Raw genomic sequence first — 20,383 nt, 5'->3', positions numbered from 1 at the left:
GCTCAGATGGTAAAGAATCTGCCTGCAATGCAGGAGACCCAGGTTCGATCCGCCTGGGTTGGGAAGATCCCCTGGAGAAGAGAATGGCTACCCACTCCAGTTTTCTTGCCTGGAGAATTCCATGAACAGAGGAATCTGGTGGGCTACAGTCCTTAGGGTCACAAAGAGTCGGACACGACTGAGCGACTGACACTGGAACAGGCCCCTAGATGATAACTAGGCCAAGAGGCTCAGGATCAGGAAGAGACTTGCCCAATGATACACTATCTGCTTAGTGGCAGAGCCATAAACACAAACTCTTATTTTCAGCATCCTAGTCAATGGCTGTTTTTTTTTTTTCTTCCCACTATATCATTCCAAGTGATTGGCTAGAGATGCTCTCCTCCCAAAGATGGTGAGATCACCCACATGGTTAGCAGTCTTCTCCTTCCAGTACCAGTGATGAATAAGATTCTAAAACACTGGAAGACCACTTCTACTCACTGTAAAAACTGCCCATACTTCCTAATCTGGTAGTTTTTCTCCCATCTCTCTTCATGAAAATAGAAAGCTCAGTGTACATAACAAAGTTTAATCCATCTTGCTATTTCTACAGATGTTGGGACTTTAACTGTATCACTTCCCAAGAGAATTAAATGGTACACAGTAGCTTCATTATGATCAGAACAAACATAGCTGGGCTCCTAAATGGTGCAACTACTCCAATGCCTCTCCTGGGCTTTAGTTTTGCTCTTGCTATTTTATTTCTTTAAGGGATGTTTACTGCACTCAGTTGACAAACATGAGTAAAGCTTCTGATTCTACAGACCAAAATACAGCCCCTCTTAAAAAGCAACATAGGTGAGGACAAAGTAACTACACTTGAGAAAGAAGATGGGAGGCAACATTTGAAATAATAGTTCTTCCCTCAAGCCAAGTTGGCATCTGAGTGGTAGCAGAATATACCAACAATCAGTACTGAAATGGGTATTATTAAATCTGGGAATCCTGACTTAAGTGCCATTAAAATAACTGAGGCTACTTACTTAAGTCCATTAAATAATCAGAAATTTGAATCTATTTATTCAGACTAGGATTCTTCATAGAATCAGATTAGAGCAGAATGAAATCTAGAGATTAGTTAGCCTTGTGGTTCTTAACTGTGTGGGGGTACATAGACCCCCACAAATGATTTGAGTTATGTGCTCTCTCTTCCAAAAAAAGTCACATATACAAAACATTTTATATACAATTTCGGGGGCTTTGTGGATCCCCTGCAACCTGTCCAGTTAAAAGACCAATGTGGTTATCTACTCACCTCTTTGGACAGACAATCTGCACTTCAGAAAGGTTAATTTGATCAAGTTTCATTAAGAAAACAGCCCTGAATTTTAAAATGTAACAACTTTAAAATGTAACAATTTTAAAATGTAACAACGTAACAACTCTAATTTGTAATAGCCCCTTACATGAAAGAGTGTATAGTGCTGTTTGGTTTAATATGCAATTTTATATACACATCTTCATATTCTCCTAAATAAGATAGATTGGAAAAGCAGTTGCTCCATTTTATAGATGAGAACCCAAGGTTTAGAGATATTAACGTTCCACCAACATGTGTTGAAAATCTATTATGTGCGTCTACCCACCAACACTCAGTTAGGAGGTAGAGATACAAAGATGGGCTCAAAGAAGATCCTCAAGGAGCTTCAGTTCAGTGAAGGGGACAGAAATCCTCCTTCATTCAAAGCACATCATTTCTAGTTTGACTAGGTGGCGATAGCAGGAGATACAGGAGACGCGAGTTCAATCCCCGGGTTGGGACAATCCCCTGGACAAGGGCATGGCAGCCCACTCCAGTGTTCTTACCTGGAGAATCCCATGGACAGAGGAGCCTGGTGGGTTACAGTCTATGGGGTCACAGAGTCAGACACGACTGAGTGACTTAGCACACAGCACAGCACAGGATACAGGAAGGGAGCCAGAGCAGGCAGGCCTGAGCAAGGTGGCAGAGAGACCTGCAAGTCTGACAAAAGATCCGTGCTGGCTGCGGGTCCCAAAGCTAGAAGAATGACCAAGGTGGAATTGGAACCTATATGTTTGGGTCCTAAGGCTGGTACTTCCCCATGGGATGAGCTTCCCAAGGACTCTGAAATCAGCTGAGGCTGAAAAACCATTCCTGGGAGCACAGCTTCAGTCACATCAGGAATAAATCCACCTAACTCTTCAATTCTCAGTAAGTGTCACTCTCAGTACATGCTCAGGACCTGCAAAACTGCTTTACCACAGGAAAATTAATTAGCCATGATTCAACTTAAACATGAGATAATTAAGTATGTAAACCTGAAAGAGTTTCTTCCTATGAGTGACCATGTTACTATACTCAGATGTTCTCCCTCCATGCTTCTTCATTTTCTAATCTTGCTTCCTTTGTGTTTTGCTTTGGCTCTAACTATTTCTCTTTTCTTTGCTGTTAATGCTGGTAATCAGGGCCTCTGAATGGCTGGGTAGAAAAAAAGAAAACAAAAGTGATTCTTAGAGAGCCCATACAACTGCATTCTAAGTACAAAGCCACATTTCTACTATAGTTTCACTGTCTGTATTAAAGATGTCTGGAAAAAGAATAATAAGTGTGTAGTGGGGGTTGGTAATAGCTGCATGGGTTGACACAGAGAGGATTGTTCAGCTATATTTTAAATGTTTTTCTTCTTGTCTTCTCTCCCTGACCTCCCACTGCCAGTGGCCCATTCCCCAACCCTTCTCAACCCATCCCCTAAAATGTCCTGAGCATTTTTGAATCATGATGAATTATTTCCCTTTTCAGAGTCTCTGGAGCTATATTTGTAGCACTGTATTCAATATGATTTGCAGTGCACATGTTTAATTTGAATATTGCTCATTTTTCAGTACTTAGTATATTTTAAGTTTGTTGAATCCTTTAATTTTTTAATGACCTCTGGAGGACAAAATTTTCTGTGGGTAATGGGATGGGGAATACATGTAAATCCATGGCTAATTCATTTCAATGTATGACAAAAACTACTGTAATGATGTAAAGTAATTAGCCTATAAAAAAAAATAAATAAAACCCTTAAAAAAAATAAAAAAATAAAGTTGGCTTCCATAGTGTATATGTACCACAGCTTCCTTATCCATTCGTCTGCTGATGGGCATCTAGGTTGCTTCCATGTCCTGGCTATTATAAACAGTGCTGTGATGAACACTGGGGTGCACGTGTCTCTTTCAGATCTGGCTGGTGCACTGGGAAGACCCAGAGGGATGGGATGGAGAGGGAGGCGGGAGGGGGGATTGGGATGGGGAACACATGTAAATCCATGGCTGATTCATGTCAATTTATGGCAAAAACCACTACAATATTGTAAAGTAATTAGCCTCCAACTAATAAAAATGGAAAAAAAAAATAAACACTAAAAAATATAAAATTGGCTTCCATATAATTTTTCAGCATGACACGGGTTCAATCCCTGGGTCAGGAAGACCCTCTAGAGAAGGAAATGGCAACCCACTCCAGTATTCTTGCCTGGGAAATCCCATGGACAGAGGAGCCTGGTGGGAGCTACAGTCCATGGGGTCGCAAACAGTCAGACATGACTGATATGCACACACGCAAATATCTATTATATCAAGTCAGACCTACCCACTGAAGGCCTAAATGATAACACTAAACTTAATGATAATCATAAGTTTATCATACATTTGTATGACAACTAAAGCATTATCTTATTTGTGTCTCATAACAATTTGAGATTTAGAGAAGACTAAGATTATCCCCATTTTACAGACAAAGAAAATGAGGCTCAAACAGGTTAAGTGGTTAGTTCAAGGTCACACAGCTTCCACATGACAGAAATGGGACAAGAAATCAAAGGTAAAAGTTTTTCACATATGCTTAAACCCCTAGGATAAAAAATATCACAGCTCTCTCACCTTGACTTAAAAGTGTTAACAACGGCTTGTGAAAAATGAAAAGCCTTGAAGGAAGGCAGAATAAAAATCTAAGAGACAATCACTGATCTTTTATCTTCTAGACTTCAAGCTGAATCAAGTTCTTAAAAAAAAAACCAATAAAGCCCAGACATTTTCATCATAACAAAATAAATAATTCAGTCAGGCTTTAGAGGACTCCTGCATTATGATTGGCTATTTGATATATTTGTGACTTAGCCGCCACTAAACTGATTAAAGCTAACCTCATTGACGCAGTTATGTCGACAGAGCCTGTGACACTGACAGTTATGAATGGAAAGTGTAAATAACAATAAATAACCTGAAGCTTCCACATTTATTCCTAATGGAGGATTTAGCACTTTCGAAAGTCAAATGCCTGATAGGCTAAAAATTACAGCTTTGGTCTATCTGGCGCCAAAGAAACTGTTGAAATTCATCACTGTCCTCTCTTTAGGAAGATCTCCATAGAGCCTCGGGTTCTTCCAGGCAGACAGGCAACTTTGACTTAAAAACAAAAAAACTCAGATTCTCTGAGCTGCAAGCAGTTGCAGAAATTATCTGGTCTAACCCCACATTTCAAATATGAGAAAATGAACAAAGGCCCAGAGAAATGAAATTAATTGCCTAAGGTCATCCAGTGAGTCATGATGGAGTCAGAGCTACAAGCTGCTATCTTCTTATCCCCTGTCCAATGCTCTTGTCACTAGACCACACAACAGGGAGAAATCTCCACCCAGGATACACAGGCAGGCAGCCTGACTGCCTGCCTGCCTGCCTGCCTCCCTCCCTCTCTCTCACACACACACTTATACACACAGACATCAAATATGAATAATAATGGACCTATAAAGATAATTGAGTCCATATTCTCTGTGCTGAATTTCTATTGGTCTCAACAGAAACAGATCAAGGACTCTCAGATGTAAAATTAAATGCAATTTTTCAAATTCAAGTCCACCTCATGATTACCAATTAATGCCCTATTTTAAGGCATACCTGAAAATAACATGTACGCTCTCTGCTTTATCACTAGCATTGCTTTTAATGAGTGCAGTATGATTCCATTTTTGTAAGAAAATCTACATATATGTATTTGAATATATGCAGAGAGAAGGCCAGAAAACTTATGGTCATCTCCAGGTGTTAGGATTCTGGGTGGTATTTATATTCTATTTTATATTTACCAATATTTACCAATTTTTCTTTCAAAACAAACACCTATAATTTATGTAGTATCAACGGGAGAGCAGAAAAGGAATAATATTAGAAATGTTACAATATTCAGACATATAAACTCTTGGTATTTTTCAGGCTCCAAAACAACTTCACAACCTCAACTCATGACCAACTAGGCTTATAACATAAAATATGCTCAATTAGAATTTCCTTCCTGGGAAACTAAAAAGCCTTTGAATCTGGTCATCATGCCCTTCCACGTGTACGTTTGGTCTATAGAATATGGAAAGCAATTTATTAAGTTACTGTCCCCAGAGGGCCTCTCATTTAAATTTAGGAGTGGCTAGCTCAACAAGAAGGATGTTATCCTGAAACATCTTCACTAAATTGATCTGATAAAGGAAAGGATAGTTTAAGTTAGTTAAGTGTGATTAACAACTACTTTCCAAGAATAACAAACATCAGCTAACATTTACTGAGCACTTGCTGTATACTAGGCACTATTCTAAGTTAAGTTTTACAAGCATCATATCATTTACTTCTCACAACAACCATGTGCGGTTAGGTCCTATTATTTATTATCCCTGTTTAAGGAAATTGAGGCTTAGAGAGGTTAAGTGGGCTCCCCTAGGTAACAAGATTCAAGCTCAAAGTCAATTTATTCCAGAATCTATTCTCTTAAACACTACACTACTTTTTATTATTTTTTTCCATACCTGGAGTAACTCTAAATCACTGCTAATAAAGTGTTTCCAAGTAGAGTTTCTATCAGGTTTGCTTTAATAAGCAAAGCTCATTATAATTAGCAGCCCCAATTAATGGGCTTGCTCAAGTCCTTCAAGCAAATTAAACATGCCTTCCCACAAATCTTATATACACTATTAATTTGTTTAGCAGATTCTTTCATAAACTTCAGTCCAAGTCAAATTATCACAATATTCAAATTAACAGAGCCAAAAGTTAATGAGAGTTCACTCTAGATCATTAATTTTTACAAAATATTTACCTCCTGCCTTGCCTTCACTTCTGCCATTTCAGCACTTATTGCTACACTCACAGCACTGTACAGACATATGTTTGCATTATTACAGTTTTCATGTAACGGGCTTCTGATCACCTTCAAAATAAAAAGGAAAAGCCCAACTGTGGTCCTGCTTTATTTGTTAGACATTTCTAACATACTCTCTAAAGAACTATGCTTTAATAATTGGTTAAAAACCTAGTCTAATGCCAAATAAATATACAATAGAAGAAAATGCCTAAGTTGGCATATGTAATTAACACTTGCATTCAATGTTCTTAAACAGTCCTCTCTCTTTGTTATGCCAAGTCTGATGGTCCGGAATTCTGGTGCCTAAATTAGTACCAGTCCACCCCACTCCCCAAGCAAATAAGCATAATTAGACTGCTTCTGTGTAGTTTCTCTCTCCCATGTACATCATATAGGCAAAGCTTCAGATCAGTTCTGAGTTCCTTATTTTGACTAATACAGGTCACCCTCTCAACTCTCCCATGTCTACATTCACACAAAAGAAAAAATAACAAGAGTGCCACGAAGCTTCAACTGGAAATGCTTGAAAATATAATCAGTGCACATAAAGCACATTGAGATCTCTTGAGGAAAAGTGTGTACAAACCATACCTTTAAAATATTGAGTATTTCTATTACAGTCTTAATATGCCTAGTATAGAAGATATGAGCAGAGAATTCGAGTTCAAGGAGTCCAAATAAGTGTTTCCTCTAAGTAGATTTTATGAGCAAAGAAATGACAGACCCCCATGTTTCTCTAACACTGCAGTGCCCACAATTTTAACTAGGCCAAGAAAGAGAGGCCCTGTGTGGTATGGCTAACTACTTATGGGAGTGATTTCACCATACAACTATAGCAAATTTATTTCAGTTCCAGATATCACTTTCCCCATTAACTCAGGAGACCAAAGGAGCATAACCGCCTTCCTTTCATCCCTGTCAAACTCAGCAAGTTTCTCAGGAAGCAAATACTATTTAAATCATTTTCATAATTCTAAAATGCCTGTAAGACAAGCCCAGGGTCTAATTATGCCACTTAAATTTGTTGAAGATGTTTGGGTTTTTCTTTTTTTAATTTCAATACCGAAAGAGCCCAAGGGTTTAAAGCCCTAATAATCTAATAAACTTTGCTAAGTGAACATTGTAACAGATACGCCTGGATGGGATTTTGTAAATACCAGACAATTTCCCCTGATCTTTATCAGGGAAAAGAAGTCTAAATCTTTGGCAGGAAGAAATTAAATGTAGTGCAAAATAATAACATCTGGCCAGATTGTGTTTGTCAGAGTAGCAGCCCCTTTAGATGTCAGCCTGAAAAGTACTAAAATGAACTCTGAAGGGGGTGTGTGTGATTCTTTATGAGGCAATAGGAAAGGCTGCCGCGCTGCCATAGAATACTCGGGGTACAATTAACTCGCCAGAGTATGTCCCTACAGAGAATCGTTTCACATCAATGGAATTTGAAGCCTTATGCCAAATAAAATTTGGGGGCCATTCTTGGGGCATTTTGTTTATATCTCCATTACTGTACAAGTTCCTAAGAGCACTTTCTATTTCTCAAAACTCTCTATGATCATTTTTATCACTTCATAAATCTTATTTTTATCTTCTACCTCCAAGGGAGACAGTGTGGCTCAATGAAAAGAGCAATGACTTTGAAGTTAGAAACTTAATGCTGCCACTTACTGGTTATGTGGCCTTGGGCAGATTGCTTAATGGCTCTGAACTCCAGTTTCCGTGTCTGTGAAATGGGGATAATAATACCTAGCCGTATCACTACCATAAGGAAGACTAATCAAACCTAGCACACAGACTTTCAGTAAACTTAGTTAACCTTGCTTCTCCTTCATGTAAGTGACCCAGATGAGTTCAAATGTCTAACCTCACCAGCTATCCAGAGGCCTCTGACCTTCAAGAAGGCTTAAGTTATGCAAGTATACACTATCTTCCCCTCCCATCAAAATACAAACAAAAGCCTTCAAGGTTATATTGGAAATAATATGTGTATCATTTAAGCCTCTTCTTCCACTATCTCCCATTTCAACCATCTGGCAGAGATTGCCAGAAAGAACATACTTTGTTTTTCTACTAATGATTACTTTGATGCATGAGATAACTTAATTGTTTTTCCTGCCTCTGATTTTTTTAAGCTGGCATTTAGAGAGGGAGAATTCTGGTCATTTCATAATTTTTTTTTTTAAAAAAAGGTTTTCCTAATAACTCTTTCCAGAATATGTACCACAAAACAATGCTAAACTGCTGATTTATCTGATAGGCCAGTGTGTCTATTTCAAATGTTAATTGCTAGAAAGAATACTGTTTTTCCACTCCCCAGGGAATACGAGTGTGGACAGAAGGCTTTGGGTTTTCTCCCACCTACTGCTCTGTTGGACAGGAACAGACACTTTGGCCTCACTGAATGAGTTTCTTTAGCTACCCTTCATGGGCTGGGCATGTGGGAGTAAACACAAATACTACTTCAAAGAACAGTTCCAGGGCCCATTTTCCCAGCTGGGAAGGTGGGAAGGATGCCCAGAATCCATGCTCCAGGCCGAGACTGGTGGCAGGCAACATTTCACCACCCTCCCAGGGCCTTTCCAGCTACCAGAGCACAGACTCCAGTGCAATTCTAGACCAAGATTATATCCTAGTAATGATTAGAAAGGTCTCAAATCCACAGGGAGAAAAAGGCAATGCTGATAGCAGTACTATAAACAGGAATTCATTCAGACTAATGGTCAGTGTCAAAGATAACTGAATAATAACAACAATAATCCTTTAAACTTTTCAAAGCATTTTTATATACATTACCTCTTCTGGTCCTCAAAAGCTCTGGCAAGTTGGTAGATCAGGTGTTATCACGCACATAAGAAAACAAATTCAGACACTTTAAATTACTTACCAATTTTTACACAGCTACTGTCAGAATAGGAAATAGAACATATCTTTGATTCATCTAAGGCTAATATCAATTAGGCAAAATCAAAAGGCTATATTGAAAGCCTAAGGAAGATATTGATACATTTGACTGGAAGTGTTTTTAAAGCACCATAAAAAATGAATATTGAATTAACAAATCAGTAAAATCAATTTATAACATATAAAATGGGTTATGATCCTGAATATATAAAGAGCTCTTAAAAATCAATAAGGGCACTTCAATAAGAACAATGAATAGCTAAAATTTTTTAAAAGATGAAAGAATATTAATGAGAAAAATCACAAAATAAAAAGTACAAATGATCAACAAAGTTTCCTGATAAGAAAAGTGTACTATTTCTTTACCTAAAAGAAATAGTTATTCTAAAAGGGCAAATGGTCAGGAAAATGGACAGAAAATGTGATAAACCTTAAAAACTGCATAAGGCCCTGATTCAGCAATTCCAGTTCTAAGAATTTATCCTAAGAAAATAAAGATATGCATAAATACTTACTTACATGGACATTATTTTACTGTGGTCTACTGAAAGCAACCTAAATTTCTAACAATAGACAGAGTTGGATTAATAACATGCAAAACCAGCATGACTAAGTACTAAGTAGCCTCTAAATATTCTATTGCTATTATATTATAGAAATATTTACATGGAAAGATGGCTATATTGCATTACTTGAAAGAGCAGTGTAATCCATTTTTTAAATATATACATACCTATATCTGTACAATACTGAACAAAAGTATGTTAAATTATATACTAAAACATTAATAGTAGTTATCCTCTGGAGGATAGAATGTGGGTCATTTTATTTTCTATTGTTTCATTTCTTTGTCTTTTTTTCTTCATTTTATCTAATAAACATGTATATTCATTTGTATACTAAAAAGTTATTTTAAAAAAAGAATATTCTCAAAGTTTGGTGTATTACTTTAAAGTGCCCACAGTAATCAAGAATGACATATAAGAGTGTATCTGGAAAAGCTGATAGATGTCACCATTCTTGTTATTCTTGGTCACAAGATGTACATCTTTGGCTTTGCACTTTGTTCACAGTTCTCTGTGAAGAGGTTAGGCTGGAGGAAAAGACCAGCCAGGGAATGGTGAGGCCAGAGGCAGAGGCTCAGGTAAACATAAGACATGCCATCTCAATGGGAAAGCATCAATCCACTATCTAGACTTTTAAGATCTTACATCTGAGTAGACTTCAAAACCTTGGAATAAATGCTGTAGGCAATAGCTTATACTTTTCTGTCCATCTGGCCATCGTGGTAGTGATTGCAGAGGAAGTGGAAGAGAGAGCAACCTGCTTCTACTAATATTACTTACTTATTTTAATTGTGTGTGTATGTGTATGTTTCTGAAACATTTACTGAGTGTCCACTATCTCACTGGGGGATACAGGGTTGAGGGGGATACAGAGAGGTAGAATACACATAAGCCCCACCTTCAGAAAGGTTATTCTCTAGCAAAGGAGATTCATGTTAATAAAATAACCATCATATATCACTATCAACTCGGTAAGTGCTAGAAAGAAAAAACATAGGATCCCAGGAGAGGGAGTACAGTAGAACTTGGTCTAATCTGATAATTACATTTCAGTTAATCAAGTCCAGTACTAATGCTAAAGAACTTCAACCAAAGGTGGGAAGCAAGATAAACATCCTGATTTCATCATCTTTGTTCTCCTTCCTCTCCTATCAACCCAATGAAATCAGAGTCTGCCATTGCTACTTAGATCGAGAAGCTACATTAACTCATTCAGACCACTAGGGGACCATGGAGAAAACATATACTCTTTAGTCTTAAGTATACACATACACACAGAGAAAGAATGAAAACACACAGAAATGCTATTTTCTAAAAATATAGTTTTCTCTGAATGACAAGATTATGAATGGGTATATTAGAGCATTGCATATTAATTAAATGATATTATAACATGAAAGGCATTTTTAATGTATATGTGCCAGGTATGTGACATTCAATACTGCAAAACAGGTATTATATTTCATACACAATTATGCTTATAAACGTACGAGAAGGAATAACAAAAACAATGACTACCATGCATTTGGTTCCTATAGACGAGCACAGAGGTGAGTTCTTCCATCCTCACTAGATTTAACCCTCTTTAATTCATGGCTCAGAGAGAAGTGACTTGCCCTTGGTTACAAAGAGAGGAGGAAGGAGAGCTGGGACTTAGATTCCAGCCTGCCTGAAGCCAGAGCGCATGCCCATCTCATTACGCCCCCACCCCCTGCTTCTTGCCTAGGTGTTTTGCCCTTTCCAAACGGATAACTACTTTCCAAAGGGCTAGCTAGGAAGTCCAGAAAGACTTGTATCTAGTAGGCAATTAATAATGTTTAAAGTTTAGCTTAAATTTACAGAAAGATGTGTACTGATTTACCTAACTCCCTTACTGGCCCTTCTCTTTGATCAAGAGCCACATCTGTCTGGAGAATTCATACAAGCAATCTCTTCCAAGAATCTCTGCCCTCTGGTTGAAATTAATCTCTTCCAACCCCACAGCCCCATACAGAGGTGAATTTCCTATGAAGTTAATGAAACAAACTACAGGGACCTGCACTTGCAAGCCTCCTTCTAGAAGAACCACAGGCATTTTGTTTTTGCACATTTGTCTCCTTTTTCTAAGAGGGCCTTCAAATTCTGTAAGCTTTGAGCCTTAAAAAACCTGGATCCACTCCTAACCCCTATAGAGAAACCTGCTAACATTTTTCTTACTGAATTTCTCATAGGATGCCTTGTACCCAAATCACTCATGTATAAAAGTCTTGGTTTCTGAAGTTTGAGCTATATGAAAGTAGGCATGAAGTAGTTTTTATCTTTGAATTCCCTACACCTGCCTGCCTTCAGATGTGCTAGATACTTGCTCAGCAAATGTTACTCAGTTAAATAAAATAGAATTCCCATGCAAGAAAGCTAGAACTGGGGAGATTGTCCTTAACTATGAAACAAAATACACCAGTGGCTATAAAAACACGTGGTGATTAAGGGCAAAGGCTCTGGAGCTGTATGTCCAGGGTTCAACTCCTGTCTGTTCCATTTATTTATTGGCTATGCAACTTCAGACAAGTTACTTAATCTCTCTAAGCCTCTACTTCCTCAGCAATAAAATGAGGCTAATAATGAATAGTACCAACTTTGCAGGGTTGGTGTGAGGTCTAAATGAGATAATATAAGTAAAACACTTTAGAACAGGAAATTTTTCATTCATCTCTCACTGACTTAAATACATATTCAGACAGGAGGTTTCTGATTCTTACTGCAAGCCTTCAACTTTCTCTCCTCCACATCTCCTACCTCTGCCACCTGCTACTGCTGCTGCTGCTAAGTCGCTTCAGTTGTGTCCGACTCTGTGTGACCCCATAGACGGCAGCCCACCAGGCTCCCCCGTCCCTGGGATTCTCCAGGCAAGAACACTGAGTGGGTTGCCATTTCCTTCTCCAATGCATGAAAGTGAAAAGTGAAAGTGAAGTCGCTCAGTCGTGTCTGACTCTTCACGACCCCATGGACTGCAGCCTACCAGGCTCTTCTGTCCATGGGATTTTCCAGGCAAGAGTACTGGAGTGGGGTGCCATTGCCTTCTCCGCTCTGCCACCTAGACTCATTCAAACCCAGCCCAAGTGATCCCAGAGCCTGCCATCTTGAACTTACACTCTACTGCTGAACTGAGAAGCAAGGGAGGAGACCAAAGACATGAAACCCAGTTCAGCTTTTGCAGGTGGCCTGGATGTGAGCTGATGGAGCCTAGAACTAAAATCAGAGACACAGAGCTCGAAGGCAATGGTATGTGATTAATGATATGACTGAGACCTAGGGAAGGCAAAGGGGAACAGAATGTGGGGAAAAGATGGGAGGAAGTATGAAAGCAGCAGCAAGATGTGATGACTGAATGAAAGAGCAGACAGCAAGAGGAGGAGGACCACAGTGTGCAGCAGCCCCGGAAGCATCTCACAGTCAATAGAAGGAAAGGTGCTTTTCATTTCTGTGATACCACTTCCAGCTTAAAGGAAAATTGTTTCTACCTCCACTCAACTGACAGGAGAATTCAAATCTCTGGAACATATGCTTCATTACTCCGCAATCAGGTAGTACAACTTAGTGAGAGAGAAAGAGGAGGAGGAACATATGTTTTCAGAAAGTAAACAAATCCCAGTAGGGGAGGGGAGGGAGTAATCACTCCAGGCAAAAGTGGTATTTTTCCTGGAAGCTTCTAGAGGGCAGGGACAATTTCCTTTAATTTGCTTTGTCAGGCCCACTAGTGAGAAGGTGGGCAGTGATGATGGCAGCTCCAGGGGGGAGTTCAGAACCAAGGGGCACAGGCTAGGGTAAAGGATTAATCTGCATAATCTCCTCACCCCACTATTGGCCCAGGAACAGTCCCCACCTGCCCACTGAGTCATATTTCTAAGCTCCTTTTATTAAACAGTTTTCAGTCTAATGACTGACTTCTAAATCAATAGAGGGCACAGGAAAGGTTTACAACTCTACCCACACACACACCGCCCACCCCCCCACCCTGCACCGTCTCTGGCTCTGCTATAGCCACAGAATTTTGAAACTGAATTAAATCCAAAAAGTTCTCAGTTTAAAACCAAAATGACTTTAAACACCCAGTTTCCAAGTGTTTTTCCAATAGTACTAATAATTAATCACATTTTTAAAAACTTTATAACCAAAATATCTCTTTGAGTCAGCACCATAAAAGTTCACTAATTAAAGCCAGCATCTTCTGGCCTCTGATGAGAAATTCACCCTTTTATAATGGGATTACTAGAGCTTTGCTGTACAGATGAGTGGTTTGATTAATAATTTACATTTTTGAGGATATATAACCTCACTCATGGTCATGGTCTGCGTTCCTAAAATTCTCCAATTCAGTTCAATGTTATTATATTTGGTCCTGGCAAATGAATTAAGTCCTGATTAGACATCAGTGTAATTATTCTCTCCTGTATGTTGTTTTCGAAAAAGAAAGGGTTGTGACAGAATGGCTGGCGGTTTGTGCTGAGGACTCACTGCAGCTCAGCATGGGCATGAGAACTGTCAGAATAGGCAGGAGCAAAAAAAGTGTGAAATGGAGAAAAATTGCTCAGTACTCACTTAAAACCCCCACATTATAAAAACTAAATTAACAAATGATTGAATCTCAAAAACATGTTTATCAACATTCAAGCAATTATTTAGTCACATATTAACTGTGAAGGAAAAAAGCTTTGCTTGAATAATGTCCCTAAACAGTTATTTCAAGCAGAAATGACTGGAGAAATTGCTCTGAGCTGATGGAAAAGGGTGTTCTAACCAAGGACAATTTTATTTAGGGGGAGTGGGAGAGACAGGAATCTGACAGAAAAAAAAAAGAGCAGATGGAAATGGAAAATAAGGGAGCAGAGAAAGAAAAGAAGCACAGAGCACTGCCCCTGCCCCATTCATCTCTTCCATGGAAAGCAGGTAGGAGAAAGCCTTCCAACACTGGATGAAGACAGTGCTTTTCTTCCTCTCTGCCCTGGTAGAACGGACCGGAAAATGGAATGAAAACATGACCTGAACACAACAATGCCTTTGTGATCTAGCCTCTCATTTGTGGGTAAAATATACCAGGTAGGGGCCTTCTGAGAAGATTTCAGAAGCTGAAAAAAAGGATTGCTCATGGAAGTATTGGCATTTCAAACAGTGCAGCTTCATATCTATGAATGCATAAAATAAATCTTCCTTTCAAAGGGCCCTTTGCCTAAGTGCTCTGTCTCCTGTGCACTAGAGCTGCTTCAGCATCACCTACACCTGGCAAAAGTTGCTGAATTACATCAGGAACTACAGCTTTATCTAGGTTACTGTCTGCAATAGTAATGCATCATTTATCTGGCCCGTGTGGGGTGAAGCAGCCACAAAAATGAGCTGTCTAGATAATATGGCATGTATATAGTGTTTTATAGTTTTCAAGACATTTTCGCATACATTACCTCTACTCCTGAGGGAAGCAGGACTGTAATTATTGTCTCCATTTTGCAGATAAGAAAACTGAGGCTATTAGAGTTTAAATAACCACTCAAAGTCATAAAGCCCATAAACATAGAACCAGAATTTAGATTTTTCTGACTCCAAGTCCAGCATGTCCTCCTTTGCCTTTCAGCACCAAAAATATTTTTAGCCATTCAAAATGGAAATATTCAGGGGGAAAAAAAATGAACAGAACTTGATCTTTCCGTATCAATTCATAGCCATCACTAGGGACATTAGTTGTTGGATCTACTATAATCTAGGGGCTATGAGGCACGTAGCAATATAACCCTCTATAAGATGCTCCCAGCTGCCACACTCAATGAGTGCCAGTCACTTTTATGTCCTCTACTCATACTGTCATTCGTTAACGTCTTGCTCCTCATATGTACTTTCCTCTGGCAGTCTTTCAAAAAACCCTTCTAGTTAACTGCTTATCTACTAGTGACTAGAAAGCTATAAAATCAAGTTTTTCTGTGCATAAATGCAGAACAGTAGTAAGCTCTGAACAAGGACCCAGGAGCTCGCAGATGCATCAACTGCATAAGCAGGAGCTTCATTTTAGGTGCACAGAGATGTTTTCTGCTTACCCACCATTTCTCCTCTCCGATAGAGAGGCTTTCAGTTGTGAGAGAGGCGACTTCCAGAAAAGCAAAGTGTTGCTACATTCCGAAGAGTATTCTCACTCCAAGTCAGTGGTAACTTGGGGAAGACTGGAATCCTCTAACCTACAGAAAACACCTGGACATACCCCAAATATTTCCTGATGGTGCATGTGTGCTCAGTCACCTCAGCTGTGTCCAACTCTCTGCAGCCCCATGGACTGCAGCCTGCCAGGCTCCTCTGTCCACGGGATTCTCCATGCAAGACTACTAGAGTGGGTTGCCATGCCCTCCTCCATGGGACCTTCCCGTACAAGTTTAAAATTCTACAAAGAAAGCAGAACTCAAGGCTTGAAGGTATAGAGGTGGTGGAGATATGATGAAAAATTCTGAATTCTATCCCATTTTTCTTCTCAAGGACCACAAATCCTACAACTGCTTAATTTTGTTTTACCTCAAGAACACTAAGAACAAGGGAAACCATGTCACATGATGGCTTGGGAAAAGCTGGGCATCAATGAGCTTCCTCATCTGTAAAATGGAGATGATTACAGTATGAACTTCATAGGGCTGCTGGGAAAATTGAATGAGAGATAATTATGTAAAAGTAAGCATCATATAGTAGGCACTTAACAAACTGTCACTATTGCTATTATTATTATCATTATCATCATCATCATCCTCATTATTAGGTAGTGAAGAAAAAGAGAAAAGGAAATCTACTTTAAGTGAAGGGGTTTTTCAAAAAGAATTAATTAAGCAGAAACAAAAAACGATTGTGCTGCCCCATTTTACTTAACACATCAAAGTAAATTAAATTTAGGAAACGAGGCAATGCAAAGATTGAAAATAAAGAACAACTTTTTTAATGCTTCAATCATTATCCAAACAACATTAGCAGTAGAGCATTCCAACCACTGTAGCAAAGGGCCCCAGGCTCATTTATGAGGGCAAAGGCTTCCTACAAAAGAAGACATAAACTCCAAATCGAGGCAGTAAGGATTGCTCGTGGAACTGTGCACATATTTGCAGAACGCACTCACTGCTTAATACCCCCAATGTGGACTAGTGAAGGAATCCTAAAGAGATTGTGGATGTAGGCCAAGATCAAGATGCGCTTTCTTCAACTTCATGTGGTGAAAACGACTCACATCAAATTTCACAGGAGTGAAGTATTGGAGCAATTTTCTCAATAAATTGTTCTACCACAATCTCGGGGATGGGGTGTATTTTAGAGAAAGAGCAACTGTGCTCCCAATTTAAATTAACTGGAATACTAAGTAGTTATAAGAAAAAAAGGAGATACTCTTTTTCTCAGTAATTAATAATACATCATCTTGTAGCAGTCCCTGATTGTAGTCTTGTCTCTCCAAACAAGGGGACAATCTTACAGAAAGGATTTGGGACAATGTCTCTACAAGCATGGTATAATTGCCTTGAGGTCTAGGACCAAATTTTATTTTTTCTTTTGGGGTTTATTTTTCCTAAGAAAAAATAAGCAGGAAAGGAGCAAGAAGACAGAATGAAACAGATACCAAATGAGTACACATGGTAACAAGGCACCAGCCTTGAGAAGGCGGCATCAGCAATGAGTTTACACATCAGTTGTCTCCAGGTTCCTTTGCTAGGGTTGTCCTTCTGTCTGTCCCCACAATTTGAGAAATGCTGTGTGTGTGTGTGTGTGTGAGAGAGAGAGTGAGAGAGAGAGAGAGAAAGAGAAAGAGAGAGACAGAGGACAACTAATAGGTATTGTCCCCCCCTCTCTACCATCTATTCACATGACAAGTGTTCAACTTGCATTCTAAAGCAGCCATGGTTGGATGCTAATCCAAAATCTTGTCAAAACTTTCTCTCCTCCTCTTGCGCTGTTCCAGAAGTAGAAAACACAACATGCAAAATGCAGAACTGGATGGAGATATGAATGCTGACATACAAGGTCCTCAAGATGGACAGCCACATCATCTTACTCTGCACTACAATACCAGTGTGATCACACCACCATCCTGCTCCAGCCAGGAAAAGGTAGCAAGATAACACCTGTGAGCTTGGTTTCTCCGGGAATGAAACAAATCACAAATACTACATTCTAGAAAAGCACCTTGACACCCCACAGAGTAAGATTCAGCCTTACTTCGACTTGATTGTCGGTGTCACATCACTTCTCATCACCCCACTTTCACCCAACGGATCAGCTCCAAAACTAATCTAAGAAGTACATGAATGGTACATGTATTTTTAAAATGAGCTTAAATTATTCATCCTTTTGCCAAATTGTTAGTCTCAACAAACTCTTCACAAGAGTCTGACTGCATAAAGAGCTTTAACAAATACTTCAAGCTTCTGTATTATACTTCATATAATCAGCCCAATGTCCCCTGAGGCTTTGACCCAAGAAACTCTTGTGAATGTATGTTTTATTAGCTAATTTGAATAATTTTCTTAGCTAATTCTAAGTATTTTGTTACAATAGACAAAATAAGCTATAATCAGCCCACCTTACAATTCAAACAGGTTAATTCTTATAAAGGTGCTATAAATCAAAAGGTTTTGAATGTCAAGTAGTCAGAAGTGGTTTTCTTTTTCACCTGACCCCAATTCTCTCCTTGTGGGACAAGAAGGCAGCTCATTCCATCTGCTTAAGGAAGGATAAAAGAAACCTCCAATATCCATAATTAACTTTCCTTCACAGAAAGTTGATGTAATGAAGCAGCTAAAAGCAAATGCTCAGAGAGTCATGCTGTCTAGGTTCAAATCCTACTTTCCCCATTTATTAGTTGTGTGACCTTGGGCAAGTTACTTAACCACTCTGTGCCTTGAGTTTTCATCCATAAAATGGGGAAACTAATACTACTACTTACTTCATAGGGTTTACTGTGAGGATTAAATGAGTTAATATATGTAAAACACTTAAAAGAGTACCTGGCACATAATGCTACACACATATTTGCTATCACCACTATCATCATCCTCCAAGCTATCCTTTACAGTCATACACAGACATAGTAAGTACTGAGACTCAGAAAGAGAGGAAAGATAGCCACTCACACAGATGAGAAAATGTGGAGCCATTAAGCCAGTTTCTCCCTCTTAAATGAAAACAGTCCCAGTGGTCAGAAAGAGTTTGTGCATGTTCCACAAATAACCAACTAACTTGTGCAGAAAACTGGTATTTAAGTAAATTTTTTTGTGTTTTAAACAAGTTTAATGGGCTAGTGGAGAAAAAGTACCATTTACTCTTTCTTCAGAGATTTACATCCTTTCTATACAGGTAAACAGAATGTCCTTGGACCATGATTTTTGACAATACCCACCTTCCCAAAGATTGTAATGTGGCTTCTCTAAAAAACATGTTTTTCCTTAACCAGAATCTCTCACTGGGAGGTTTTTATATGAAGTATTAATACCAGAATGGTAATTTCTAAATTATACTTAGCATGTGAAAAGCCCAGTGCCCAAATAATGATGCCATTGCACAGCACATCTCAAATGATGCCCAGAACTCACCTTGGAAAACTGCAGCATTCTGAATAATTAAGAACTTGAGCTCCATACTTGCAGACTGAAGCAGTTGTTCCATGTTCAATCGTGCTGTTAGTTGATACTTTTCTTCCATCTTTCTTGAGCAGCATGTTGGGCCTTTGGGGAGACACACTTGCAAATCTGATCCTGAAACAAATAAGATTTTCATGTTTCAGTAAGCAGAATGTCACACACACAAGGCAAATACAGCAAAACAATGCATTTCTTTTAAAATACAGTAAAATCTTGATAATTTAAAATTACAATTTATCTTAAATAACCCCTGATTTCTCCCAATGACTGAATCTTTTTTAATAACCATGAGAACTTATTGCCTAATTGCCTAGGTTTGACTCATAAATTCTGCATAAACTAATTTATAGCACAAAGTATACGTCATTGAACACCAATATTTAATTTGCCTGTTAAAAGATCAGTCTTCACTCCTACAATTTCTTTTTCATGACTATAATTTATGAATGAGAACACAACCAAGAAGCAATTTTCAAACTTCCAGTTATGATTTCCAAGTGAAATGTATGTGTGGCCAATCCCATGCTGCTAATATTAACATGCAGACAATCACCAAAATGCCTTACAACCCCAACAATTCTAGCTCTATCACAAATGCCAAACTCTTGTTCCTCTGAATTTCTGAGCCACCTCTTCAGCGCCTCCCAAAAGATGCAGAATGCTTTTTTAGTTTGGTATCTTGATAAAGATTTTCCAAATGAATCATCTTCTCAGTTATTCCGAAATTAGGGAATCAGAACCTTTTCTTCTCAGTCCTTATTCAATGTGACACTTTGCAGTCCTCACAGTAAACCTATCCCTATTTAAAATTCTCCCCATCCCTTGCTTTAGTGAACCTACTCTGACCCCACACATCCCCATACACCCCCCTACTGCTACGGCTACTCTTATCTGTCTTTTCTTGCTTCCTATTCTTCTGCCTAACACATAAATGTTGTTGACTCCCCTTCTCATTCTCCAGCTCTCTCAACCCTGATGATCTGATGTAACTCCTATGACTGCTGAACTCTCTAATCCTGACTTTACCTCTCTTCTCAGCTCCCAAATCCCACATTTTCAAACTACTCTATGGGAATCTCAAATTCAGCATACCCCAAACTGAACTCAATATATCCCAG

At 38.8% G+C, this 20,383-nt stretch overlaps 1 protein-coding gene across 1 annotated transcript in view; it reads right to left on the bottom strand.

Annotated features, from left to right (window-relative positions):
* GPC3 (glypican 3) overlaps positions 1–20,383 on the bottom strand; it is a 443,947-nt gene that overhangs the window by 392,937 nt on the left and 30,627 nt on the right. The window contains exon 2 of the mRNA XM_070464223.1: positions 19,218–19,379. Coding sequence (XP_070320324.1) covers positions 19,218–19,379 — 162 coding nt within the window. The remainder of the gene's footprint in view (positions 1–19,217; positions 19,380–20,383) is intronic.

Source organism: Odocoileus virginianus, unplaced genomic scaffold (assembly GCF_023699985.2).
Source record: "Odocoileus virginianus isolate 20LAN1187 ecotype Illinois unplaced genomic scaffold, Ovbor_1.2 Unplaced_Contig_21, whole genome shotgun sequence".
Taxonomy (NCBI): Eukaryota; Metazoa; Chordata; class Mammalia; order Artiodactyla; family Cervidae; genus Odocoileus; species Odocoileus virginianus.
Note: the sequence above shows the minus strand (reverse complement) of the source record. Positions and strands in the feature narration are given on the sequence as shown.